This window comes from Pelodiscus sinensis, chromosome 2, assembly GCF_052426305.1.
Source record: "Pelodiscus sinensis isolate ZL-2025 chromosome 2, ASM5242630v1, whole genome shotgun sequence".
In the NCBI taxonomy this organism is placed as follows: Eukaryota; Metazoa; Chordata; order Testudines; family Trionychidae; genus Pelodiscus; species Pelodiscus sinensis.
This window is the reverse complement of record NC_143053.1, coordinates 258,804,286-258,832,233: the sequence shown is the minus strand read 5'-3', so window position 1 is coordinate 258,832,233 and position 27,948 is coordinate 258,804,286. Positions and strand designations below refer to the sequence as shown.

At 56.8% G+C, this 27,948-nt stretch overlaps 1 protein-coding gene and 4 non-coding genes across 5 annotated transcripts; all 5 read right to left on the bottom strand.

Annotated features, from left to right (window-relative positions):
* Nucleotides 1-720: 720 nt before the first annotated feature.
* Nucleotides 721-27,948, bottom strand: FASTKD4 (FASTK mitochondrial RNA regulator 4). Its single transcript, XM_075922996.2, has 11 exons — nt 27,796-27,948; nt 25,371-25,868; nt 21,906-22,229; nt 17,529-17,700; nt 14,409-14,566; nt 13,054-13,164; nt 11,558-11,702; nt 9,551-9,796; nt 8,038-8,149; nt 6,774-6,888; nt 721-980 (listed from the first exon to the last, which is right to left on the bottom strand). The coding sequence occupies exons 2-11, from the start codon at nt 25,791-25,793 to the stop codon at nt 879-881; spliced, it is 1,908 nt and encodes a 635-aa protein (XP_075779111.2). The 5' UTR covers nt 25,794-25,868; nt 27,796-27,948; the 3' UTR covers nt 721-878.
* On the bottom strand, nt 1,829-1,955 carry LOC112546896 (small nucleolar RNA SNORA5). Its single transcript, XR_003090615.3, has one exon. It is a non-coding gene; the product is annotated as a small nucleolar RNA SNORA5 (small nucleolar RNA).
* On the bottom strand, nt 8,813-8,950 carry LOC112546897 (small nucleolar RNA SNORA5). Its single transcript, XR_003090616.2, has one exon. It is a non-coding gene; the product is annotated as a small nucleolar RNA SNORA5 (small nucleolar RNA).
* On the bottom strand, nt 20,048-20,187 carry LOC112546892 (small nucleolar RNA SNORA5). Its single transcript, XR_003090611.1, has one exon. It is a non-coding gene; the product is annotated as a small nucleolar RNA SNORA5 (small nucleolar RNA).
* LOC112546895 (small nucleolar RNA SNORA5) lies at nt 24,025-24,162 on the bottom strand. The gene has a single exon (XR_003090614.1). It is a non-coding gene; the product is annotated as a small nucleolar RNA SNORA5 (small nucleolar RNA).

Below are 27,948 nucleotides of genomic sequence, written 5' to 3'. Positions count from 1 at the left end.
TGCTGCCACCTTGGCTTCCCGGGAGCCCCACCCTGGTCAGCGGGAGCAGCAGGAGCCTGGGTCAGGAGTCAGAACGGCCCCGACTGCTGGGTCTAACCCAAGCCCCTGCCCTGCTGCATGGCCCCTGGCAAGTCGCTTCTCTGCGCTGCCTCTGCCTCGCGAGGAGGCGCTCGTGGCCACGCAGCCCCGGGGCGGCAGCGGGAACGGAGACCTAAGGCCCCCGCCCAGCCACGTGCTCCTAGGGCCCCGTAACGGACACGTTTGGGCCACGCCAGTAACAGCGGCGCAGGCGGTAAATTCATTGCTGCAGAGGGAGCCTGGGCCCCGGGATCCCCACCCCCCAGCGCAGCAAGGGAGACAGCCCAGCTGCAGATGGCTCCAGCCAGCAGAACAGGAATTAACCCTCCAGCCAGAAGGGAGGAGACGAGCTCTCACCTACAGTGTCCCTTGGCCGGATCCCACCAAGCCCCTTCGCCTCCCCCGAGGGCCCAGCAGCCACTTGCCTGCCTGGGAGCCAAGCACGCCCGCCTGCAGGAGGGGCCTGGCTCCACGGGAGCTCATTACACAGCTCTTCCCGCTCCCACTGAGCTCTGCGGATGTGCAGGGACTGGAAAGTGACCCCCCCAGGGCCCCTTGAGGAGCACACAGCTGTGAGCAGGCTGGCTGTGCTGCGCCCCGCTGGTGAGCACGCAGGGGGGCGGCAGGACCCCATGCCAGCCGGCCTGTACAAGAGGGAATTTATTCCAATACACATTTATATACACAATGCCTCCCCCACCCCCGGCAGCCCAAGGGCCAGCAGCAGCACGTGCGCTCCCGTGGAGGGAAGCGAGCCGTCAGTGTCCTGCCGGATGCTCACCGAGCCACAGGGCCGGGCTCTACTTCACCATGTCTTCCCCCACGGCCTTGTTCATTCTGTCCCGGAGGTAGGCCGCCTTCTGCCACTCCGACTTCAGCTCCAGAAACTCATAGTAGGGAACCTGCAGCGGAGGAGGGAGCAGGGTCAGGGCTTGCGAGGGGGCGGCCAGGCTGCGCTCTTGGGGCTGGGCAGGGCTGCGGAGGCAGCTTGGGGGGGATCACGCCCCTGAAGGGCAGAGGGCCAGGGCTGCAGTGTGCCCCTTGGCACAGCTCTGCCACCAATGCCCAAGCACGGTCAGGCCAAGAGGCAGAGCGTGGGACAGGAGCCAGCCTCACCAGGTTCCCCCTCTGCAGATGCCACCCGAGCCCCAGGGGCGAAGAAACAGCGCAAGCGTCCCAGGTCTGGGGAGCCTGTTACAATCAACCAGCCCATTGCGGGGAGAGAAAACTCTCTGGCCCCCACTGCACAGCGCCTGACGGGAAGCAGCTCGTGTCTGGCTGGCCTGGACGAATGGCTGACGGTCGCTAGAGCACCCAGTAAAATCTCCTATCCCAACAGCCCTCAGGGAAGCAGCCGGGCCGGGGGGACACGTCACACCGTGCCGGGAAACTGCACCAGCGAACCCCCCTCGCGGCCGACGCGACACATGCAGCTCTCGGCTTTAAACACGCCAGAACTAACCACAAGCGCCGGGCTGGCCAGAGCTGCCACAGAACGGGCGTGCGGGCTGCCCAGACAGCCCCAGCCCTGCCTCTCCTCACTGCAGCGGGGAGGGCAGGCTGCGTCCAACGGCCCTTCCGCTGAGAGGGACCTGCCCTGGGAGCCTCTACATGGACGCAGGCCTCCTGCCAGCCATAAACAGCTGCCACGCAACGCAAGCCCCTGCCGTGCCGGGTGCATCAGCTGCACGGAAGGAACATTTCCTTCTTTGAAAACAAGACCAGTGCTGTCTCCGAGCCCGCAGCGGGCGGCTGGCGCGTATTTCTATCCCCAGCGCCAGAGGCGGGGGGCCCATGAATGACAGGTGAAGCTGTGGCAGCCAATGGGGCCAGCCCCCAGCAGGGCAGAGGTGGGTACTAAACTTGACAAGGCTGCAGGGCACACGCCCTACCTGAAAGTGACTCTTCCTGGCTGCCCCTGCGTAGGTTCTGTGTTCCCCTTGGGACAGGGTGGGTGCAAGGGCTGGATGGAAGGGGAGAGAGGCAGCTCTCCCTGGCTGAGCGGGGCAGCCAAGAGAAGGTGGCCATAAAGCAATTAAGGGCCAGGGGCGCTGACTTCAGGCTGCCAGGGGACCTCTCTAAAAGCCTTGCGGGTGGGGGAGTTTGGAGAGTGGAGCGGAACTAACAACTAACAGGGAGAAGCAGAGGAGCGAGCAGAACATCAGCGCTGCCAAAGGCTGCAGGGGGAGGTGAGGGGCTCCGGCAGGGACTGCCTGGAGGCTCCCTTCCCGGCAGGTGGCCAGACACTTCAGCTGGTGGCTGAGGCCTGTTTACTCAGCCCCCACTGGCCAGGGGCCCCAACACCCCGTTGTTTCGCCAAGGGGCAGGCCGAACGCGGAGGAAAGGCAAGTGGGACCTGTGCTGCGGACCCACTGTGGGGTCATGGGCAGAATCGGGGTCTGGGACCCAGGAGTGGGACTGACCCTGCCACGCTTCTAATTCCAGCACAGACAGGATGCTTGGGAAGCGCGCAAAGCAGGCACGTCTCGCCTGCTAGGAATGGGGCAGTTTGGTAGGAGACACCCTGCGGCCACCGGGGCTCCGAAGCGCATTAAAAGCTGCCGGCCTCTGGCAAATCAGACACTCGGGGCCTGCGTGTCCCTCTCCACCCCAGGCGGGGGCAGTATCTCACCGACGTCTGGGGCGCATCTAGACATTCACTGGCACTAGGCCCGGGCAGCACAAGGTGCTCCTTCAAATGCCAACTTCATCGGGCATCACTGCAGCTGCTTCTGGGGCGGAGCACAGGGCACTATGCTAGCCGTGATGAACATCCGACACCCCGCCCAGATGAGCCTGCCAAGAGGCAGCTGTCGAGAGCAGCGGCGCTACGGTGAGTTGGGAGGGAAGCTTAACAAGCACGGACAGGACCTGCTTCCTTGTTCACTGGACTCCCAGCACGTCAACTATTCCATGGCCCATTTCCTTCGCTTCACCCAGCCACTTTCTTATCCCCCCCAGGCGCACTCCGCACTGCCGGAGCAAGAGGCAGGCAACCGCTGAAGGGAGATGCTCGACAGAGGGGAAGTGAGCCAGGCACCGTGTGGAGAGGGAGGAGCATGGAGTGAAGGGAGAGGCAGGAGGGGGCAGCTATGCCAGGCAGGGATGCCGCACAGAACGGCGGCCACGTGGCTACAGCGCTCTAGGCCTCCCAGCGAGTCTGGGGCAATTGTGGCACGAGGTGCCCTGGGAACAGATCAGGTCCTGCCTCGATGCTGGCAGGCGCTGGAATGCAGCCGGCTCTAGGATGCTGGCTTTGGCACTGGCTTTAGCAGCAAGGGAAGGCGGATGAAGGGCGCTCTGTGTGTTGTGCTCCTGAGCCTCTGTCGCCCTGGAGCTACCAACCAGCCCCAGGGCACAAGCTTCTGCAGCGCCTCCTGCACTGCCGGGTGGGAGCTGAGGATTGAGGGCCACCGGGGAGCCGGGAAAGGCTGGGACTCCACTTCCTGGCTCTGCCACAGACTGTCCACGAGCCCTGGGCAAGTCCCTTAGTCCACATGGCTCAGCAGCTGGGCTGGGACGCCACTTCCTGGCTCTGCCAGAGTCTTTCCATGAGCCCTGGGCAAGTCCCTTAGTCCACGTGCCTCAGCTGCCCACCGGGGCGAGACCCCCTGGCCTGAGTTCTGCAGAAGCTCAAACCCAGGGGTCAGAACGGTCCCCTCCGGCCTTAAATTGCTGCCTGGGTCAGATGGGGGTGATGGGAGATGCTCTGCTGAGGCTACATGACCACGGAGCACGGGGACACCAGAGCACTGGGGCCAGACTAAATAACACTCGCATCGCCTCCGCTGTTGGATCTGCAGCTGTCCCCTCCAGCTGCACCGGCCGTGGGGCCTCCAGTGGCCCCTGGCAAAGGGGTCGAGTCTTTTACTGCAGGAGAGCACACGACGGCCTGGCAGGAGGCTCCTCGCTCCATAGCTCAGGGAAGCCAGAAGCTCCTTCTCGCCCCTGGGCGGGGCACTTTGCGTCGGCGCGCTGCCTGGAAACCAGGGATGTGAAACCCCCTTCAATCGGTCACACATCAGGGTGTACTGGCTAATGGAGGTAGGTCGGCTGCCGGCTCCCGGCCCGTGGTGCGCTGTGCCCGGGAGGGTGGGGCTGCTCCCAAGTGCCAGGTAACAGCTGGTGTTTACTGGGTAACCAGTTACCCGCTCACATCCCTACTAGAAACCGGGGAGCGGGAACATTGGGAGGAGGGGAGGGAGGTGTTGGGCAGGACTGAATTCTGCAGGGAAAGAAGGAACAGGCCAACATCCACTCCACAGACACACAAGAACGGGCCAGGCCGAAGGTCCCTCCGGCCCAGTGTCCTGTCTGCCGACAGCGGCCAGTGCCAGATACCCCAGAGGGACTGAACAGAACAGGGAATCCTCAGGTGATCCCTCTCCGGCCATCCATTTCCAGCCTCTGACAGAGGCCAGACACACCATCCCTGGCCATCCTAGCGCATAGCCACTGATGGCCGTAACCCCCATGCATTTCTCTAGCTCTCTTTTGAACCCTGTTGAAGTCCTGGTCTTCACAACCTCCTCTGGCGAGGAGTTCCACAGGTTGACTGCGTGAAGAAAAACTTCCTTTTGTTTTAAACCTGTTACCTCTTCATTTCATTTGGTGCCCCCTAGTTCTTACGCTGTAGGAGTAAGCAAATACCTTTCCCTCATTCACTTTCTCCGCACCTGTCATGGTTTTGAAGCCCTCTATCATATCCCCCTTTAGTTGCCTCTTTGCTAAGATGAAAAGCTCCAGTCTCGTTAATCTCTCTTCATAGGGGACCTGTTCCAAACCCTCTGAATTCAGCCAGGACGGGAGGGCGGCGAATCCCTTGCTAGTGAAGCCACACACAGCCCAGGGAGACAGGTCAGCCCTGCTGCCGTGGGGCTCCAATTCCTGTAGGCGGAGAGGGCAGCTGCAGCTCAGGCCCCGGCTCACAGCCGTGTGGCGTTGGCACTCGTGGGGCAGCTGCACAGGAGGCTGAAAACCCGCTGGAGCCGAGGCCAAGAGCACCAGGGCAGAGAAGCTCAGAGCCAGGCTCAGACCTTGAGTGTTCCTGCTCCCAGGCAGGCCGATCAGTGGCTCTGATGGGCTGTCGGTTGTGTGGTTCAGGGACCAGCCCCCACGGCGAAGGCGCTGTGCCCGGTCCTTACACAAAGGCCTTTCCCCGGGCGGTGCACAGCGACCCCTGGTGGCCAGAGGCGGAAAGGCACTGCCCCAGCACGCAGCCTCATTCAAACCCCTCTGCTTTGAACCCGGCAGGTACTGCAGGTGGTGCCAGCCGCCTTCCTTCAGCACAAGCTGCTGCTGGCGGGCGCTACAACCCCCCTGGGCTGTACACAACGAACGGCGGCTCCCGCGCAGGCTTGGGGCTCCCGCAGGAAGGGCACTGCCGGATGGATCTAGGGGCACTGAGAGCCAAGGCCGACATTTCACTTGGTTGCCGCCCGCCCCCCATCTTTGGGGGCCAGTAGAGCGGGGTGGCTTGGGAGACCCGGCTGCTGGTCCCATCTCTAGGGCACGCAGGGGCAGAGACGTCACGGTGCGCCCCATGCAGGCGCCCCAGCCCTCTGGCTGCTTGACAGGCCACGTTCAGGCTGTACGGACCGAGCTCTGGACACTATCACTGCTCTGAAACTGAACCGAGTCACAGCTGCTGGGGCACAGGCAGCCTCACTGCCGGCTATGGCGATGAGCCTGTCTTCAAGCCAACAGCCACTGCAGAACACCCAGCCACTGGGACACCCGGAGCCTCGTGCCAGCATCTCCTCCCTGGCATGGGGGAGGCAGAACACCTCTCGGAGATCCCTCTAACAGCCTGCCCTCGGGGCTGGGCCAGAGCACTCCCTGCACCCACACAGCTAACCCCTGCCCTCGGGCTGGGCCGGAGCACTCCCTGCACCCACACAGCTAACCCCTGCCCTCGGGCTGGGCCGGAGCACTCCCTGCACCCACACAGCTAACCCCTGCCCTCGGGCTGGGCCGGAGCACTCCCTGCACCCACACAGCTAACCCCTGCCCTCGGGCTGGGCCGGAGCACTCCCTGCACCCACACAGCTAACCCCTGCCCTCGGGATTCCAGGGACAGGGCTTTCGGAGTGTCCAGTGCCGGCCCCTGCAGGCGCTTCATTCTCAGCCCTCCCTGGGAAAAGGCCTCTGGGATCGGCTGTGCGAAGGACGGATCAGGTTGGCAAAGTGAGGGCCAAGCGAGTAAAGCCACATCCCCAGAGGTACAGCCAGGACTAACCGCAGGGCGGCTTCTCCCTGCTGCTGTTCTGGGACTGCTTTCATACCCACGCAGCCCCTCCCCTAGTCACTGGGCTGGGGCGGCCCCAGTTTGGGGCTCCTCCCCCTTTCCCTGGGAAAACTGCTCCCCGATCTTACTGGCAGGCAGCGCTCATTTCACAGCACCAGCCTTCTCCCCCCCCGCTCCCCCCGTTGCCTCGGTCATCTCTGAGGTAAGGCCTCGTCCGTGGCCGCCTCCCTTCAGAGCAGCCCCGCAGGCGGGTGGTTTCGGCTGCTGTGTCTCAGGAAACGGACTCAGTGAGTTCAGCTCGGCCCAAGGGGAGAGGGAGACCGGAAGGGTGACCAGCTGCGCGTACAGGGCTGCCTGGCTCCTCTATGGAGTGTGCTGGGCCAGCGAGCCCCGGCCACTCTGGTATCGGGGGCAGGGGGAGAAGGCATTAGCCTCCCTGGCTACTCACGTCCACGACCAAGAACCCGGCGGCCTGCACATGTCGTCGGGCCATGGCGAAGCGGCCCAGCAGGTCCTTGCTTCTGCTGCTGAAGTTTGGGAACTCCCACCTCAGGAAAGCTATCCTGCGAGAGACGCACACGAGGGAAGGGGCCGAAGGACTCAGGCTCAAATCGATCGCAACCTCGAGCGCTGGGTGCCGAGCGGCACTCGCTGGCTCGGAGCAGCTGCCGAAGCGCCAAAGACGCTCCCGTGCCAACGCTGAGAACTGCTCTCGCCAGCTGAGCTGCCGACTGCCCCGGAGCTGACGGGGCACAAGAGTGGGATGCCGGACACCCACTGGCCTCTCTCATCCCCCCCTGCAGCGGCCGCCGATACCCAACGCTTCCAAGGGCAGGACCAGGAGCTCCACAGGCACCTGCTCAGTTGCGCGGTGCTGTACGGGCTGGGGGCAGGAGCAGCTACGCCAGGGGCCGAGAGCCCTACCCAGGCCCTGAGGCAGGAGATCAGAGGGCCCTTGTCTGAGCGTTTCTAGCCACCAGCGCTACACCCAGGAGGTGTCTCAGCCCCGGGATCTGTTTGATGAGTGTGAATGAGAAAGCTGGCAAAAGGGCTAGAAGAATTTGACCCCCGACCGGGGCCAGCGGCCATGCGAGAGGGCGGGCTGGTCCCCACGGCTCCGCAGGGGCTGGGAGAGGTGGGCACAGCGGCAGAAGCTGCCCCCACGAGGCAATGGGCTGAGACTGAAAACTTACGAAGCTCGGCTCGGGCTCGGCTGAGCCTAGAAGGCTTATGCAGGTTAATTAGGAGACAGAGAAGGGCTCTGCTGGCCAGGGTGCCCACCCTGCCCAATTAGCACCAAACAGGGGAGGCTAGCGGGGCTGAGCATGGGCACTCTCAGAGCTGTGGGTCCCCCCAGGAGCCCCGCCTAGGGAAGGCCCCTGTGGATGAAGACACTGGCTACCCTGTCTGTCCTGGGCACTTCCAGGGGGATGGGGCCAGGCGCTCAGAGGAGCTAAGTGCTTGAGGAAGGCACCTTTCCCAGGGTCTGCGGCTGCCGCGGCCCCTTTGCCCTCGGTTCAGTGGTTGGATGCGGCCGTTGCCGGCAGCGGGTCTATGCTACGAGCTGCCTGGCCCCACCTCCCCTCCTGCTCAGAACTCACCGACCCAGCAGCTTCCACGGCCCGGAGGCTGGGGCAGCCTTAACCCCTCCGTAACTCCCCCCCATCTCCCTGTGGCACAGCCCGCTTGCAGGAGCGGCGAGGCCGACTCACCTCCTGGTGCCCTGTGGCAGGGGCTTGGTCCCTTCGCACTGGAGCAGGTGGGGGGCAGTGAAGTCCTTTATGGGGAGAGGCTGGCCCTCGCTGTTCAGCACCATCTCAGCATCTACACAGGAGAGAGGGGGAAGCACAGGGAGTCCCGCGGCCTGGCTGGCTCCCGACTGGCACCAGCCACCCTGTCGGGCCAGATCCCCTGGGGGTCTGGTGCTGCATGACGGGCAAAGCCTCGCCGAGGCCCTCAGTCCGCTGGCGAGAGCCGCGAGGGGGAAACACTCCCTGGGCAGCTAGGCAGGAGGACCGGCCCTGCTACTCGCCTTCTGCGGGACACAGCTGTGGCTAGGCTTTGGGGTGCTAATGGCAGAGGGGAAGCTGGGCCGTGCCATTCTCGTATGCTTGGTCTCATGGGGGGGGAGCCTACAGCCTGTCCCCCCCGCCCTGGCTCACTTTGACCTGGCCCGGGGCTTCCCCTTGCAGCAAGTCTTCGAGCCGCGGCACCTCCCCGGGGGGCTGGAGCGTGAGGGCGGGTTTGTCTCGCTGCGGGGGAACCCCCGTGCCCCGAGTTCAGCGGGAGCGAGGCGAGTGCCTGTTGGTTTGGTTGCTTCCCACTTGACAGCCAAGCCAATGAGATTCTTTGTTTGTGCTTCTCACTTGTGCATGGCCCCGCCTGATTTTTCTGTGGGCCCGTGGCCCCCTCCTGAGAAAAGGCTCCCCCCACCTCTGCTGTGTGGCCGGCGGGAGCCGCAATCAGACAGCAGAGACCACTCCCAGCGGGTGTCTGTAGCAAGCTTTTATCCCCAGGGTCCAACAAGAGGGCCGTGGGGCCCATGAACTACAGGTGTTGCTGTGGCAGCCGGCTGGGCCAGTACCCACCAAGGGGAAGGTGAGTCCTGAATTTGACATGGCTGCAGGGTGACACTAACTGGCCAGCCGGAGCAACAGCAGTCCGGGGGGGGGGGGTGGTGGTGCGTGTGGCATTTCCTCCCATGGCCTGCCTAGCAATTCTACAGGATAGAGTGTAGGGACCGGTCTGTCCGAACCACAGGGGAGACAATATTCCACCGAGACAGACAGTCACGTGGCTGAGAAACAGCCTTCCACCCCTGCTAGCAGTCCACCCTGAGCCACAGCCCTGGGGCTGGGGAGCACAGCCGGACTGAGCCTTTCGCCTCTGCAGCCAGGGGGCAGGACGGGTCACGTCCATTCAGGGGCTGCATCTTGGTGCCAATCGCAAAGCATCTGGCGTCGTTTGGCGTCTCTACTCAGGACTGGAACAGCAGAGGGTGCTGGGGGGCGGGAGGGAGACTGCACACGTCAGGAGTGGGGCGCATTAATCCAGCCGCCGTGAGACCCAGGTGATGGGCGAAGGGGGGCGGGGCTGCAGCAGACTGCCATGCACTGGGCGGATGCCAGGAGAGAGGAGTTACGCGCTCTGTGCCCGCTAGCCAACACCTCAGCTCGTGGCACTGATGTCGGAGGTGGCCAGCCCTGCCCCAAAGATCACACTCACCCAGCTGCCAGCCATAAACGGTCTGCACGTTGACGCGCCGGTTACCCTCGTCTCCGGCCACCCCTTTCAGCGCCTCCTGCAGGCTGCTCTGGAGCGGCGTGGCCTTCCTGTCGCCTGGCGGCTCGGTGGCGTGCAGGGCCTCAGGCGGGAGGAAGGGCCCCGGGTAGCCTGGGCACTCCAGCCTGGCAGCAGCATTAACATGCAGGAGTTTGAGCCGGTAGTTCTGCCCTCTGGGCGACTGGTCGTCTGGGAGGTAAGAAGGGCAGCAATGAAGGAAGGGGCTTGGGACTTCACTCGGTGCCCCACCCGGCCCGTAAGAACGTGCAGGATAAGTGCCGAACGGCTTCCGACCCACCGACTGCCGTGGACACGCTGCGCCTTGCAGGGGAACTGCCCCCCGCCTCCAATGGCCAGCTGCAGCGCTGGCAGCCACGCGGGTGAGACGGGCGTGAGGAAGGCTCCTGCACCCGGCCTGGCAGAGGATCTGCAGGGAGGGGAAGGCCCCGGTGCCCGGGTGCGATGCAACAACACTAGCGGGGCATGTTTTGTCCACAGCAAGAGGAGCTCTGTGCTCCGGGGGGAGGCGGGTGTCACTCCAGGAGGGAGCGTGCCTGGGGACTCTCGGGAACAGCTGAGCCAGCACCCCACAAAGGACGTCACCTGCTGGACAGACGCCCCGAGGCAGGCTCAGACGTGGCTGCTGCCCCCCTTCTCCCAAAGGTCACGCCCTTCCCACCACAGCCCCCGCGCTTACAGAGCCTGCCTGCCTGCAGCAGGGTTTTATCCCCAGGGTCCCACGAGCCAATGAACTACGGTAGAACGAGGCGAGTCCTGGGTGTGACACGGCTGCAGATTCTAGCCTGTCCCCACTCTGCCATGGCGCTGTCAGACCCGTCTGGCCTGCCAGGGTTCAGCGGGGCAGGGGGCAGAGCAGCCAACCGGCCCTTCCGCACTGCACTCAGACTCCAGCTGCCAGGACAAGTCACAGCTCCAAGGCTGGGGGCACCAAACCGCCCCTTGAGGAAGTTCCCCACCTCAGGAAACGCCCTGATCCTTGTGCCCAGCGCTGGGACAATGGGGTGGGAGGCTTAGGTACAGCGCATCCGTGGGGCTATCTGGGGCCAGCCCAGGCTGTACAGCAGCCTGGGCTGGCGTACAGCCTGGGCTGGCAAAGCCACACGCCTGCTAGAGCAGGGGTGGCCAACCCATTAAATGAAGAGAGCCGACACGGCGTTGGAAAAATGAGACGAGCCGCACCAAAATTGTTGAGAGGAAAAAAAAAAAAAAAAAAAGCAAGCGGCCCCTTTAAAAACTGTAGGCAGGCTTTTTGGCCACATCAGGCTCTGGTCAGCCACCGCCATCTTGCTGGTGCCATTTTGCCACACCGGACGGCTCCCCTGCACCCGGTGAGCACAGGGGGCCGGGGGCCGATTGTAGGGGGCGCATGGGGTGGGTTTGTGAGCTGCACTTTCAGGGTGAAGAGCCACGGGTTGGCCACCCCTGTGCTACAGCAACCAGCGCTTCATTTCCAGGAGCGTCGCACTCACCTCCAGGCCCTTCCCCATCGCACCCACAACCCCAGATGCGTGTGGCCAGCCCAGGGCTGAGCGAGAGCTGGGCAGAGGGCAGCAGCACTGTGCTGTGCTTCCCAAAGCGATGGAAGCCCCAGGACTCTTTTCCGGATGGGGCCATAGCAGGCAGCTCCCCATCCGCGGCCCAGACAGACCCCATGGGTTTCCCACCACTCAGTCCATCCTTCCTCTCGCTGCTGAGTCTAGTACAGTGGGGCCACCTGGGGCTGGATTTCTGACATGAGCCTGCTGGTCACGGCCCAGAGGACATTCATCTCCCCCAGCGTGGGCCTCGTGGCCCAAGCCTGCACTTGGGCCCGATGGGAACGGAGAATCGAGAGGGCAAAGGCTCTATATTCCCACTCCCGCTCCCCTGAGCTGTGCGGTCCCCCCGTCTCTTAAAGGTGCCCCCCGGCCCCGGCACCTCTGCATTTACCTAGAAGCGGGCCGTAGAGCTGTGGGGCCAGCACGCTTTGCAGGTAGGGAGCCTTCGCCTGCTGCAGCACGCACAGCGACCACACCAGGTCCGTCAGCCCGTGCGGGTCCAGGCTGTCCAGCTGGTTCGCAAGTTTCTCATGGACCTGGAGAAGGAGTCACCGGCTGTCAGAGGGATTCCTGGGCCATTCCGTCCTGGCTCTGCCAGGAATTCATGGGTGCCAGGACTGACAGCCCCACAGAGCCCTGGATCAATGCCCACTACAGGAATGGGGCGGCAGGGCAAGCTGCCCCTGGCACTGTCCTGCCCCTGTGCCCTGCCCTAGAGACAGACCCATAAGGCTGAGTGGCCTCATGAGGACCAAGTCGCCTTCCCAGGGCCACCTGTGGGAAGTGATCTGCAAGAGGTGGCTCCTCCCAGATAGTCACTTGATCCAGACGTCCCCTCACCAGTCTGTGCCACACTGGCCACTAAGCGGCCACCCCAATCAAAGCAGAGGCCCCACATGCTGGTAAGTGACCGCAGGAGGGAGTGGGGAGCTGGAACAGACCGGAGGACTCCTGGAAAAGTGCCCAGGGAACTAGATTAGCCCCGGGCCAGATTAGCCAGCGAGCTGGCCTCGGATTAGCCCCGGGCCAGATTAGCCAGAGAGCAGGTCTCGGATTATCCCCGGGCCAGATTAGCCAGAGAGCTGGTCTCAGATTAGCTCCGGGCTACATTACCTTCTGCTCAGAATGCTTCTAAACTCATCCATGCCTACGTAGCAAAGGAACTGCAAAGGCTCCAGGACCCCCAACCCAGACGTGCACCTCTGGAAGGCTGGCATATCCCCAGTGTGTTCAGCGATTATGTGCCTGCTGCCTGGGGTTTATTACCTATCCGGGTCACCAGCAGAGGCAGCAATAGAGCCATTCCCCCTCCCAGCCACCTGGGTCAGGATAACAGCCAGGAGAGGGTTACAGCCCACCCGCCTGTCACGGCCTGCAGGCGATTTCCGGGCAGGAGGAGTTCTCTGGAGGTTTTTCCTTGCCTCTCTCAGTCCCCAGACAGATACACCCTTCCTGGAAATCCCCAGCCCAGGCCCATGACAGGCAGGTGGCCCGTAACCCTTCCTCGACAATTTTCACCCTATCACATCATCCACAGCGTGGGCCTCCATGCTTGTCTGGAGACGCTGAGCCTGGCACCCTGCCACATGCAGCAGGAGGGGGGGAGGGAGCGAGCGCTGGGCGCGCCCTGCTTCCTGTCCCCCAGGGCGCAAATCCAAGCACGTCACCGAGGTCACCTACCAAGGGTGACCTGTGGTGCCCCGGGCCTGATGAGGCTGCACATCACGCTCGTGGGCTGGGAGGTGCGTGGGGGACTGCAGGGCTGTAGCGCAGCTGCCTTGCAGAACTCAGAGAGGAGACCCATGAATCTGCAAGCTCAGACGCCTCCAGGGGATGCCGGGTCCACCGCACGAGGGTGTGCGGGGAGGGAAGGGGCGAGACACTTACCGTGCTATAGAAAGTCTCGCCTTGGCTGGGCTGGAAGTTCAGGCGGGCGAAAGACAGGACGATGTTACACAGCTGCGCCACCGTGAATCGGTCGGCGTTGTCCAAAGCGTACTGGACACCAGAGATGGAAAACGAGACCCATAAAGCCAACCTGTTCCAAAGCTAACTCTGACACGTACACAATCCAACCCACGCACAGCGCTGCCCCGGTGACGCCACAGGCTCCCTTGTTAACCCAGCGGTATTAGCGTCCACCACTAGATGAAAGGAGCCCAGAGGTACGGGATGGGCAGACTGCTCGCTCTGTCAGATGCGCAAACTGGCACAGGCAGGTTAGCTGGGCCAGAGCTGGGATTGGTTGCCAGGCAGTCAGGTGCCCCCCAATGATCAGTCTCTGCTTTCCCTCTCAGCATTAGCTGCTGCCACACCAGGCAGCTTCTGCAGTGAGCCAGCTGTGAGGTAAGAACTTAAGAACGGCCAGACTGGGTCAGACCAAAGGTCCATCCAGCCCAGTGTCCTATCTGCCGACAGCGGCCAGCGCCAGGTGCCCCAGAGGGGGTGAATCGAACAGGTAATGAACAAGTGATCTTCCTCCTGCCATCCATCTCCATCCTCTGACAAACAGAGGGTAGGGACACCATTCCTTACCCATACTGGCTTATAGCCATTAATGGACTTAATCTCCATGAATTTATCTAGTTCTCTTTTAAACCCTGTTCTAGTCCTAGCCTTCACAACCTCCTCAGGCAAGGAGTTCCACAGATTGACTATGCGCTGTGTGAAGAAGAACTTCCTTTTATTTGTTTTAAACCTGCTGCCCATTAGTTTCATTTGGTGGCCCCTAGTTCTTATATTATGGGAACAAGTAAATAACTTTTCCTTATTCACTTTCTCCACCCACTCATGATTTTATAGCCCTCTGTCATATCCCCTCTTAGACTCTTCTTTTCCAAGCTGAAAAGCCCTAGTCTCTTTAATCTCTCCTCATCTGGGACCGGTTCCAAACCCCTCATCATTTTAGTTGCCCGGCTCTGAACCTTTTCTAATGCCAGTATATCTTTTTTGAGATGAGACCACATCTGTACGCAGTATTCAAGATGTGGGCGTACCATGGATTTCTATAAGGGCAATAAGATATTCTCCATCCCTTTTTTAATTATTCCTAAAATCAGTGCCCCACACTGTAGCCTCCCGCAGAGAAGAGACATTTCATCCATGTTTACTGGCACCGGTCTTGCACTTAGCCAAGTCAGATTGCTGCCTATATGACCACAGAACAAGGTACCAGCTGGGGAAACTGAGACAAGGAGGGGCCCAACCATGGCTATTTCCCTTCCCTGCTGGAGCCTCCTCACCTGAGCGAAGGCCTCGAAGAGGGGCAGGTTGAGCCACTTGAGGTAAGCGAAGGACTTGACGCACCGCCCCACGTCCCCATGAGTCATCTGCGGCACGTGGGGCTGCAGGTCTGATGCCATCTTCTGGAAGACCTGGGTCTGGTGGAAATTCAGCTTTCCTTAAAGAGGCAGAAGAAATCAGCAGCTGCTTAGGAGGAGTCAGCCTGGAGCTCCGAGGCACTAGTGGGAGCAGTGCAAGGGGGAAGAGGGGGAAGGCACGGGGGGGAGGGAGGAAACAAGCAAAAGCATCAAGCCACATTCCTGGAGAGGAAGAGGTGCTGGGTGAGCATTGCTCCCTCCCCATCTCTGCATCAGATCTTAGCCACAGCCATGCGGGGAACCAGGCCAGGACTCTGCTCCAAGCCCACCAGCCTCTCCAGATCACCAGGGAGAAGGGATGAGGACTAATGGTGCTGGCCTGTGCCAGTAAATGTTATTCCCCATCTCTCGAGAGACACGGGCCCCATGCGCAGCGACCTGGGCCCATGCATACCCATCACTGAGCAGTAGAGCACTGCATCCGACGTGCTCACGCTAGAGGCTAGCCCAACTATAGACCCATGAATACATACCAAAGGGGCAGCGTAAGTCCCAAAGATGTACTCACGATGTCCACATTAATGCTGCGCTCGCCCAGCAGGTGAAACTTACAAGGGGAGAGTCAGTCCTAGATACTCGCATGGGGCCCTTGCAGCACTGTTACCCTGATATTGACACACAATCAAATCAAAGTACTAGCGGGAAAAGGTGCAGTCTAGAGACAAGCGCTAGGAACTCCGCAGTTCCTGCCTCAGCTTTTGCTGATTCCCCCTGGGGCACGCCACTAACTTTTAGGCCTCAGTCACACCAACTGCATAATGGAGAGAATATTCTATTTCCCCATTTTGAAGATTCACTCGTCAACACTCTTAAAGTGTCTGCAAGATGAAAATCACTCGAGTGCGAAGCGGTGGCATGTTTGTTTGCCCTCCTAACCCTGCAAACCAACCCACATGCACCACTTCAGAATGCAAAGCGCCGCATGTTTTCCTTCCAGTGGGGTCAAGACACTGCAGCGCTGCACCAAGGGACAGTATGTCACTATATCCAAACCATTTTCTTTAACACACAGATGCTAATCTTGGCTGAGGAATACATTTGCTACAAGCCTGAAGTTAATAATAAGCTGTCTAATCAGAATTCGGTCTTGTATCAGGGTGGTGGATGCTCCAGAAAACAGGAACTAAAGAAGCATCGTCATTGATGAGGCATGTTGAGGAGCAAAAATGCCCCCATTAGATGGGCCAGGAGAGTGCTCCAGAAAAAAGTGGGGAAGAGAAACGCATCCAAGTCTATCATAGTAATATTATCCAAGTCTAGCATAGACATGCATCTGACGAAGTGGGTCTTTGCCCACGAAAGCTTATGCTCCTACACTTCAGTTAGTCTATAAGGTGCCACAGGACTCCTCATCGCTTTTGCAGATTCAGACTAACACGGCTACCCCTCTGATAGTAATATTGTATCACTGAATCCTGACGAGTTAAAGGGTTTGGAAAAGAACTTGAGTTGAGTTATAGCCAGGGTAACAAATCTGTGGCACCTAATTACTGAACAGTCCTACTCCAGGTTGTACTTAAGCTACATTTGTTATCTCTGCACAACCACAGTAGCTACAGGACAGACGGCAGAATTCGGTGCTGGCTCATGCCAACAGAACCGCTACACTTTCGCATCCCTGCTCTGAGCCCAACAGGCTTGTGTCGGACTAAAGTATCTTCCAGAACACCCTCCAGGCTAGATCTGAAGGTAACAAGAGGTAGAGAATCACCACTTCCCTTGTCCCTGGATAAAGCAGTACCGCTTTACACACTTTCCTGAACTAATATCCTGATGGAGAGAGATCAAATGTTGTGACATCACCTCTTTGCACCTATCTCCAGCTGGGCAATCCAGCTCTGTGCCAATTCCACACCCACAGTGTCTGCTGCAGAGCTGGGATTAGAATTTGGGAATTCTGCCTCCCCTCTGAGCACCCAGAAAAGGTCTCTTTCAAACAGCAGCACTAAGTGGATTTCTTTGAAAGCTAAAAGTTTGGTTTGGATGGGGATGTTTAATGCACTACTGCAGGGCTACTCAACTTCGGAAGCCCCGAGGCAACAATGATACTCACAGCACATGCCGAAGGCTGCAACTTAAGTGTGGTTGCAAATATATGCAAGTATTTGCAAATAGCTTCTTTCGCACTGAAGGGCATGAATACAAAGCACTTCCCACAATGCCCCTGTGCTCCCTGGGGGCTAGAAATGCCAACATCTTGTACCTGATCTGTTCCAGCCAGCCCATCTGCTTGCATCTTCCAGGCAGGGTGAGCAATGAAAGACGCCTCACCGTTGTGGAGCGTGTTCCCAGTGGAGGCCATGTTCAAAGAATCCCAGCCGCAGGCCATGTGTTGAGCCCCACATAAACCCAAATGACCCCATGGGCTGCAAACAAATGGGCCGCGGGCCACATGCAGGCCACGGGCCACGTGTTGAGTAGCCCTGTGCTGCTGGAAGGTGATCTGATGAGGGGGGATGCGCACAAGAGGGAACTAAATACAGCTTGAACCTCTCTAGTTTGGCACTCTGGTCCAGCAACATCCATGGTCTGGCATGATTTGAGTGAGCCAGATGTCCACGTCTCATGGGCGTGGCCAAGTTTCCCGTGGTCCCATAAAGAGAGCGCTAAGAAACCCACTATTTACAGCCACCTGTCCTGGCTCTCAGTGTTCTGTGCTGTTCTTTGGCTCTAATTTACCCCTAAATGTCTTCTAAGGGCCCAGGAAGCAGTGGAAGTGCTGGTCATGCTGCTAGACAACAGTGACTTCCTATGGCTCCATAGTTAATTCCCCAAAGCAGGGTGGAGAGCTCTCAACCCGCAGGGTTAAAAGTCTTTGTACTTGAATATCTGAGCTTGGAACTCAAGCTCTTCCTCAGCCAGGACTGCATCGTCCCGGGAGTAATGCGCTAAAGCCCTTGCTCAACACACAGACTGTGCTGCACTAGACTGTGCCGGCGGGATACTTGACTGGGTCGTTCGGGGGCGGCTGGACTCACTCACCATATGCAAAGGCCAAGTCCACCAGAACACTAGTGCTGAGGGCAAAGTGCTTCTGAACCAGATGGTAAGAAATGGCCCGGAGCAGGGGGACAGAACGCCGGTTCTGGACTGCTAAAGCCAACGCCACTTTCCGAATGTCCTCAACGCTGAAATGCTCGGCCAGTTCCAAAGCCTGCCAACAGACACGAAGCACAGAGAGCAAAGGCGGGTTAAAGCAATTCACATGATTAATCTCTTACACATCCAGCCCTTTCAAAGTAGCCTACCAAACACACCCCCTCCAAGATCACCCAGCACTGAAATGCAGCCACTTCTGGAGCAGAACACAGGAGATCACAGAAATAAACAGCACGCGACACACTGTGAGAACCATTATAGCAAGCACGACAAGTTAAAGGAGGCAGAATGTAATTACTTCTGATGGAATTTGGTCAGGGTATCAGTGCTCCACTGATTACTATTGCAAAAAAACACTCTGGGATCTATTACAATCACACATGGCCAGTATGGGCTCAGCACGGGTATGTCTACACTACAAAGTTAATTCGAACTAACAGACATTAGTTCGAATTAACTTTGATAGGCGCTACACATGCAAACCGCTAGTTCGAACTTAATTCAAACTAGCAGAGCGCTTAATTTGAACTAGGTAAACCTCATTCTGCGAGGACTAACGCTTAGTTCGAATTAAGCAGTTCGAATTAAGGGCTGTGTGGCCACTTAATTCGAACTAGTGGGAGGCTAGCCCTTCCCAGCTTTCCCTGGTGGCCATTCTGGGCACCACCAGGGAAACTCATCTGACCCCCTCCCGGTCCCGGAGCCCTTGAAGGGGCACGGGCTGGCTACGGTGCCCGTGCCAGGTGCAAGCCTGCCAGCACCCAGCCAGCAGACCCTGCACCTGGCACGGCACGAACCAGCCACCCGATGCCCCCCAGCCCTCCGCCTCTTCCCGGGACCAGGCTGGCAGCTCCCGGGAGCCTGCTTGGGTCCGCAAGTGGCGGGCGCCCGCCTGATCTAGTGCGGAGATCGTGGACCTCATCCACGACCTCCGCACTAGGCACAGGAAAGTGGCCGTCTAGGACAGGAGAGCTGCCAGCCTGGCCACCCAGGAGCAGGTTGGCATGAAAATCAAGGGGGTCCACTGAGACCCCCGACCCTGAGCCCTGAGCTTAGAATGGCCGTCCTGGGTCAGACCTAAGGTCCATCTAGCCCAGTAGCCTGTCTGCTGACAGTGGCCAACACTAGGGACCCTGGAGGGGATGGACCGAAACAATGACCAAGCCATTTGTCTCGTGCCTTCCATCTCCAGCCTTCCACAAACAGAGGCCAGGGACACCATTCCTACCCCCTGGCTAATACCACTCCATGGACCCAACCTCCATGACTTTATCTAACTTCTCTTTAAACTCTGTTCTAGTTCTAGCCTTCACAGCCTCCTGCAGCAAGGAGTTCCACTGGTTGATTATTTGCTTTGTGAAGAAGAACTTTCTGTTGTTCGTTTGAAGCCTGCTACCCATTCCTTTCATTTGGTGTCCTCTAGTCCTTCTATTATGGGAACTAATGACGAACTTTTCTTTATGCACCCTCTCCACACCACTCGTGCTTTTATAGACCTCTATCATATCCCCCCTCAGTCTCCTCTTTTCTAAGCTGAGAAGTCCCAGTCTCTTTAGCCTCTCTTCATATGGGACCTGTTCCAAACCCCTGATCATTTTAGTTGCCCTCCCCTCTCCCACCCCCTTTTCCCAGTCTCCCCCAGTTTTGTTCAATAAAGAGAGTTTCTATTTTTGAATACACGTGTCCTTTATTTTGTACATCAGGAAGGGGGGCTAGGGAGGAGTAAGTGGAAGGGGGTGAGGGAAGAATGGGGTACGAGGCCACAATGGGGAGGACTGGGGTGGCTCTGCGGGCTCCTTGGGGTGGAAGCTCTCCTGCAGCCCCCCGATTGATCCCCCCGGATGGCAGCCTGCGGCAAGTGCAGCCGGTCTGATGGCCGAGTGCTGTGATGTGCTGAGTGTGGGCACTCGGGGCACTCCAAGCCAGGACTGCTTTGCAAGCGGGGAACCCCTGAGAACTGTCTGTCCGGGGTGGGAGTCGGGTCCCTTTAAGCACAGCCCTCGGCTAGCCTGATACAGCAGCTCCATGCTCTAAGTCCTACTCTGCTGCCACTGCTTCCGGCTATCCTTAACCTCGGTTCAGGGTCCACAGAGGCCCTTTTGCCCACCCTGATCTAATGGTACTTTCTGGCCTCAAACTCTGAGCGTCGCAGTTTACATTTCATCCAGAAGAGAGCAGCACTCTAACTTTAAGGGTCTATGCTGAGCTAAGCCCCATGGGAGCTGAGCAAGGTGAGTACTGACACAGGGGAAAGTGTGCCCCTTCCTTATCATTAACACCATTCCTTGGTGTTTCCCTTGGAAGCTCATCTATTATTAACCTTACCCAGCTGTGTTTCATTTGCTATCTGGGAAAACTGCAACCCAACCCATGTAAACAGCGGTATTTTTATTAGCATGCACCGATGTCTGTAGCAAATATTTATCCCCAAGGTCCAAAAAGACAGAGACCCGGGGCCCATGAACTACAGATGTTTCTGTGGCAGCTCTTTGGGCCAGTACCCACCATGGAAAAGGCGAGCACTGAATTTGACATAGCTGCAGTCAAACCATCACCTAGAGACCTCACTGGTGGTTTCGACGGGAGGAGCGTTTCCCCATCCCAGATCACACAGAAATACATCTAGTAAGCACCGGAGCAAGGAGCCACGCCACTGGCCAAAGTCTGCAGAGCTCAGATTCACACGCCATCCAATTCAGAACCAGGAAGGAGACAGAGGAATGGAATGAGAACTAAGGTAACATTCCCTTTCCCCCCTTCTGGGATGACTTAAAAGAGGGAGTCTCAAGGCAGCCTGCCCCCTCAACGAGCAGATTCTGCTACTCTGTGCTCCGATCTCAGTAGAGCCTTGCCGTGGGGATGAAGCAGTTTCTCTGCTACGGAATCTCACTACGGAGCCATTTCAGTAAAGGAAACCACAACAGTTACCTCCTTAACCTCAGATCAGATCTGTGGGGCGTGTGGATCCAGGATCACGGCTCAACAAAACAAAACAAGGACAAAAATCCGCACGGGAAGTTGTGGGGGCAAAACATTCCATAGCAGAAAAGATTGAGAAGGCTCTCGAAGGCATATGCTGCCCTGAATTCCTGACCTGTTGTATAAAGTCCTCCAGGTGTCTCACTAATAAGTGATTCTTAAATAGGAACCCGTAGAGACACTGCAATACCCGTGGCATTTTGGTTCCTCCTCTCAGTAGCCCTTTTTGTCTTCCCAGCAACCCCTCCAGTGGAATTAAAGGAGCACTGTCCATAATCGATGCTCATTAAGGACTCTCCTTTAACAATTCCTTGCTGTATGGGATGAGCTACTTAGGAAGCTGGAATGAAAAGAACCTGGAAATGTATTTTTGTATTCTAAAAAAATGTCAGTTTTTCTATTTAATTTAAACACAGATTTATTAAAAAAACTATTTAAAATGAAGTAGGACGCAGATAGCTGACGTTAAGGTCTAAATGTATTATAATCAATCAAAACCATGTACATTAAACATAAATAATCACATTAAGCAGTATCTGAAACCAGAGTTTATTGAAATACTAAGCCAGCTTTTGATAGCCCTGGCCCCTTCTGCAGGTGTGGAGCGAATACTTTCTTCAGATCAGTTTATTCAACTAGCCTCACAGTTCAATGACTAGTTCATTCCAATTTAAGAAACCAACTGGAAGCTGGAAAAGCAGGAAAGCTTGTTTTCCTCTTCCAAACTATGAACAAATAAAACTAGGTGGGAGAACCAGATGCACTAGTTCTAAAATTTTGAAGGATCATTCATCATAACAAAAATCAGTTCAATTCACTAGCTACAGATCTTTCCTTTGTTCAGTGAATCAGAACTCCAGGCAAAGCCTGGTTTGATAATCTTTTTCTTTATGTATCCAGCATATTCAAGGTAGTTTATTTAATAAAAACATGTAACGTTCTGGTTTTGTGCATTTGCAAACACAGCTTGAGACAAACTGTAAGTAAAAAATTAATCATCTAGGACAGGGTGGGGAACCTCAGGCCCGGGGGCCGGATGTGGCCCCTGACTTGCCTGCATCCGGCCCCTGAGATTTAGCAGAAGGGAGCCCGCGCTGGTGATCCAGCCCCCTCCCACCCACCCACAGGGCTGAAGCCCACAAAATCTACTTGTCTGGGCCTCCCTAGACTCTGGTGTGCATGGGGAATGGGGAGAGTGATTAAAATTGGAAATTTAAATGGATTTATTTAAATCAATCCACGCCACAGGAGACTCAAGCGTGTCTGAGCTACTGCCTGTACCTTGTCCTCCAGCCGGTCCATCAGGGTCTGCGAGAGGTGTCCGACCTTCGCCATCAGTGCCACCACCGTTCTCGTGTCCTCAATCTCTGTCCAGCGCAGCTCCAAGTGTTTCACCAAGTCACTCAGCAGCTCACTCTTATCCTTCGCCTGTGGCCTGGCTGCTATGTACTTGGCCAGGGAAACAATATGCCTGAGGTTCAGGCGTCTCAAACGCCAGCGCACCTCCTGCTTCACCGATCTCAGCTCCCTCCGATTCTGCTCCAGCCCCAGGAAGGAGAGGCTCTTCAAAAGGGGCAAAAAGGAGCCATTCCAGACGTGGGAAATCTAGGCAGCAAAGAGCAAGAGGGGAATGTCACTAGGCACGAGAGAGTGAGACGAGCGAGAAGCGGAGGCAAGGAATAGAGGATTCGTCAGATGGGATCAGTCATCCCGCACTGGGAAGTGTCAGCTGCTCCAGAGGACGGCATCCCTCCTCCCTCCCAGAGTGGTTTTAGTGCCCCCAGGCCTACCCTCCACCTTCACTGCGCCTGTAACTTCAGCCACTGCCTGCAGGTTCACGAGCAGCGGCTCTATCCAGCTATGGTCTGGAGACAAATCAGCAGGACTCTAGTTTTCCCAGGGCTGAGCTGTCATTTCTCACCTTTCCCCCTATGTTCAGACCAAACGCTTCCCCGCCAGCACCGTGGACATTCTGTAACTGCCTACGACGCCAAAGGCGTAGCGCCCGCGTGGCTCTCCACCAAGGAGACACCGACGATGAAGTGGCTGAAAGCTGAACTTTTTTATGCTTCCAGATCTTAGCTACACGGGCAAGGGCCAAGTTCCTATGTCATCCACGTGGTGGCATAGGGCTATCAGTGCTGCGCTCTGGATCAACTTAACTTCTCTCACTGGACTTACCAATAGGCAGCTGAAAAAAAAATCAGAAGCCAAAAGTTCCATGATGGATCATCTAGATTTAAAGCACTTTTCCGGGCTGAAGAATCCCCATGGGCTGTGCTGAAAATGAAGGGAATATCACCCCTTTGGGTGAAACAGGACAGCTATTTAACATCAGCACAAACCAATGTCAGGAAAGGAAAAAAAGTAACTTCCCCATTTGAAGCGGCAGAAGGAATCAAGAGAGGCAGAATGTAATGGCTCAGAATTTGACCAATGTGCTCTGGCAATAGTACCATCGGTGTTTTAATATTCAAGACCTTTGTCTTATAACTTGTCAGAAACTTGGCATGTCCAGTGGCTCAGCAGCTTCTCAGAGCCACGCCTGGACACAGAATCAGGAACTCAGGGTGATGATCACCAATGGAGGAGAGTAACGCAGAAATCTCACAGCAGTTTGCAAAGGTTCTGTTCACAAGTATCACTCATTAGGCCAGGGCCAGACAAGATACCTGCAGCCACTCCGCAGAGACCCTGAGGCCGGCTCTTTGCCTGCTGCAGCCTCTGGCTGCTCAAAACAGTTGGCTGCTCCCTATAGGTTCTGCGTTCCCCTTGGCGGGGAAGGAACTTCAGGCATCACCTACACCCCAGACCAATCATTGCAGCTCCCATTGTGCTGGAGACAGGGGCAGTACGGGAAGTCTGCCTCTCCTCCTCCCCTAGCGCATGGAGCAGAGAGGTACATGGACGGAGGGAGCAGACAGCTGTTTTGTGCTACAGATGTGAAGGACTAGTCGACTAACCAATAAGCAAATGCTTATCGGATAGTCGACAGGCTTGTCAACTAGTCTCTTCCCCTCCTTGTTGCCTCTATCAGAACGAGGAAGCAAGTGTGGGGAAGAGGAGGGGGTTTGTTCAAAAGTTTGATGTGGACAAATTTTTAATTATTCCACTTCTGGCAATGCTTCCATTGCTACACACTGCTTTACACCTGGATCAGCAACCAGCACATCTGTGTGTGTATCTTCCATTGCCCCATGGTCAGCTCAACCATTTAAATGATGGCACCTGTGTGGCACCTTCTAATACCAGGTAATGGGTAGTACAATGTGGATTAACAAAGTGGAGTGGATTCCCTTCAGTTAATGTTTATGTACTCAGAGCAAACAATTTAACTTAACATCCCTGTGTAGGCAAACTCGTAGGGTGAGATGCTGGAGTATCTCTACTTATCTATACTGGGTGTCTGTAGCATTCTTTTATCCCCAGGGTCCAGTAAGAGAGACATGGGGCCCATGAACTACAGATGTTGCTGTGGCAGCCAGCTAGGCCAGTGCTGAGCACGGAGGAGGACAGCACTGAATTTGACAAGGCTGCTGTGGTTTTAGACTAGGTAGAGGAGAACACATTGTAATGTATGAAACCCAATATTCGTCTCTTGTTTAGAGGCCCCATCATTTTCCTAAGATTTCAATGGGCTAATTCAAGGTTCAACTTGGCTATTGAGAGCTGGACATGGATTCACTGAAGCGCCCAAAGGTGGAAACTAGCGTTCTCAACATGGGTACAGCACTGCTGCTAGCAGCAGAATTCACCAATGATCAATCCACTGCAAACTTCATTCATCCTTGTGATGCTGTTCACCGCAGCCCCTGTACGGAGAAGAACTTAGCTGGGATCTCAGAAGCACCCATTGACTCAGGTCACCAATAGGGGAGGCGATAGCTTAATCTCAGTAGAGAGAATGCAAATTTTTGTTGGGAAGCAGTAGTGTCTACTAGGCTAGCACCCTAATTCCCACCTGTACGCACCCATTTTGATACATAACGCCCACTCCAGCCAATGTACACATTAGGGATGTAAAGGAGTAATTGAACAGTCGACTACTCGCATTCCCCCCCTTGCTGCATCTATAGCAGAGGCAGCAAGGTGGGGTGGGGGGAGGAGCAGGAGCTGGTGCTGAGGTGGGGGGGGAAAGCCAGCTTGAAAGCTGACTCCCCCCTGCACTGTCTCTGTGCTGCACAGAGCAGAAGCAGAAGTGCAGCACAGCGCTCGGCACGAGGGGGGACTGAAGCAGTCCCTGCTCACGCCAGGACCCCGAGTGCTGCGGCTCTGCCTTTTAAAAGTAGTAAGAACCGGGCGGCTCTTACTACATTGAAAAGGCAGAGCCACAGCAGGGGTAGCGAGCGCCTCCCCGCATCGACTAATCAAGTAGTCAGTGGAAATTCCATCAAGTACTCGAATAGCTGATTAATCTCAATTTAACATCCCTAGAACACACAGGAATGGAATATCCAAGCAATGCTGCATTGTAGTTGTTTCTAGTGCAATAAGTATCCTCCCCTTTCTGAAAGCAGTCTGTCCCATTCTCTCCTCTCCACGTGCTCTCTCCCCCCCCACTGGAAGCAAGCATGACCAAAATTACATGACCTGCCAAGTCTGCACAGGCCACCAGCTAGGGATCTCTGGGAAATTTTGTCTGATCAAATGTGCCAGGAGCACCAAGGAAAGGGCACTCTCTGTGCTCATTCTCCCATCATACTCCTCTCTCTGAGAGCGCCCATCCGCAACATGATGGGAACGTACCTGGCTATTGAGAACGTTGAGCACTTGCTGGAAGCGACTGTCCTGCACGATGCTCTCTGTTTCTAGTTTTTTCTCCATCACGAGTCGGGAGAGTTGGATGATCAATGTGGCCGCCTGGTGCCCACTGAGAGAGTGCTGTTCACCCACGTGGAGGAGCTCTTCAGGGCTAGAAGCTGATTCAATGAGTTCATCAATTTCACTGTGCTCTGTATGTTTGCTGTACACTTTCTCCTTGAACAAGAGTTTGTCTGTTTGCCTAGAGAGGCTTGAAGTGTGTAATGAAGCAAGAGCCGCCTGAGGCAGAGCTCTTGCTTGGACTGTCCTGGATGCTGGGGCTAGCAGAGAAGCTGGGGATGCCAGAGGAAGCGAGGTAGAGGCACCAAAGAGTGGACGACAACATCGCTGCACCAATCTGGCGGCCATGACACAGCTTGATATACTGGGCTGGACAGGAAGGGGGACAAAGTGAACTGGGGTCAACTCCACATTTCAGAGGCCCTAGAAAATAAAAAACACCACCTTTAACAAAAGCATAGATAACAGTTTGAAAAGACAAGGAAACTGGAGGACTTTGGACACCGGCAGCAGTGCATGCAGTAGGGATGTTAAAATGCATGGATTTTTGAAAACATGTAATTCCTGTACACAACAGGTTCAGTCTGCCTCCCACCCCCGTGCTGCTGAGCCAATGCTTGTGGGAAGCCAGTTTATAAATAGGATCCCCACATACCACCAGCTCCCCCACCCTCTCGTGCTGCTGCCTCTGATATGGCATGGTGAGGGTTAACCGATGAGCACAGCTAGCAAATGTATAAACAACAGTCTAACATAAAAACAGCCAGACTGGATCAGACCAAACGTCCAGCTAGCCCAGTATCCTGTCCACTGACAATGGCCCATGCCAGATGCCCCAGAGGGAATGAACAAAACAGGGAATCAACCAGTAATCCATTGTAGGCAGTGAAGCACCGGGTAGCTAAGTAGAGTACACCAGAATCTTCGGGTACATATGCTACATGGTCTTCTACATACCCAAGCAGGGCCTCCTTCCCCCAACTGCTATTTTTAGCATTGTAGCATCTCTGCTGCCTACACTCTGCCAGAACTTTTCATGGGCACATGTAGCTAAACACCAGTGTGGAGGCGGACTGTTTTTCACTATGGCACAGAGCTGTAAGTACCCTACATGCTGCTGCAAGTATAGACAAGGCCATACAGACAGGCAACTGCTCTAGAAGATAAAGTATAGTCTCAGGCTGAGAATGGTCAATGAATTTCTGCCCTATTAGTTTCACATTCATTCATGATATTCATAAAAGCATCACTAAGGTCTGAGCATTTAAGACTTCCTTTTGCTTTCACTCATTTGAAATCGTTTAAACAACCATTCTAATACAACAGGAATTTCTTGTAATTTATCAAGAGTCAGTTTAAGTCCCAGGCCCTTATCAATCACTTAGTCTAAATTTTCAGAGGGGTAGCTGAGTTACTCTGTAACTGGAAAAACTTAAACAACGAATAGTGTAGGAGTACCTTAAAGACTAACAAAACATGTAGAAGGGGGTTTCCCAACCTATGGGTCGGGACCCAAATATGGGTCGCCATTACATTTCAAAAGAGTCACCAAGTGTCTCCCCAGGTGGCTCTTAAGGAGCCATTCACACATTTTTTGAACTGCCCTGGGTCACCTGCCCAGTATTCCTGGATTGTCAAAATGGGTCCCCATCTGGAAAAGGTTGGGAGCCACTGATGTGCACGGCATCATGAGCTTTCGTGGGCAAAACGCTCTTCCTCAGGTGACCGGTGTATTAAAAGTCTAGGATCTGAACTTTGAATACGCCGGTCATCTGAAGAAGGGGGTTTTGCCCTCCAAAGTGCACGATCCCATCTACGTTCTGTTAGTCACATTGGAAGCAATGGGGGGGGGGGGGGACCCCCATGGACATTGAAAACGTAGACGCTGCAATAAAACTCTAAGGCTGGAATTAGGGTCCGTTCCTGCCCCGCCATCCGTCCTGTATCCGTCCCCGCCCCCCCGAAGCGCTGCCTCGAGCGAGCACCCAGCACGATCAGCCTCCCGGGGAGCAGCGGGACCCCCCAGGAAACAGCCCCGCGGGGCGCTCTCCCGACAGGCAGCCCCGCCCGCGGGCTGGCACCGGCCCCCCCGCACGGGTCAGGGGAGCGCGCTGCCGGCCCGGGGGGAGCACGACGCGCTTCCTCCCCCCCAGCCGGCCCCGCCCGGGGGAACCGGCCCGTGAGCCGTCGCGGGGGGGGCGGATACACCCTCCCCACCGGCCCGGGAGGGGGAACCGGGCTGGAAACGGGGGGGGGAGGCTGCTTCCCCCCCCGGTACCGTGACTGGCCCGGCCGCCAGCCCCTCCCCCACGGCCCGGGCGGCGGTTGGGCGGCGGTTGGAGCCACTCACCGCCCCGCGCCGCCTGACCTCGGCCCGTCCGCAGCCGGCCAGGGAGAGAACGCGCGCGCGTGAGCGGCGCGGCCCGATGGCGTCACTGCCTCTCGCGCCCTTGCTCCGGACGCGCCCATTGGCTGCCGGGAGGAGAGGGAGTTCTTCCGGCAG

What these genes read in the sequence shown, in the direction of transcription:
- FASTKD4 (XM_075922996.2), bottom strand. Translation starts at nt 25,793, where the DNA reads ATGGCCGCCAGATTGGTGCAGCGATGTTGTCGTCCACTCTTTGGTGCC. An exon ending in GCGAGACTTTCTATAGCACG is followed by an intron (nt 11,703 to 13,053) that starts GTAAGTGTCTCG and finishes CTCCTTCTCCAG; the next exon opens with GTCCATGAGAAACTTGCGAA. An exon ending in CGTTTATGGCTGGCAGCTGG is followed by an intron (nt 8,150 to 9,550) that starts GTGAGTGTGATC and finishes TCTCCTGTGTAG; the next exon opens with ATGCTGAGATGGTGCTGAAC.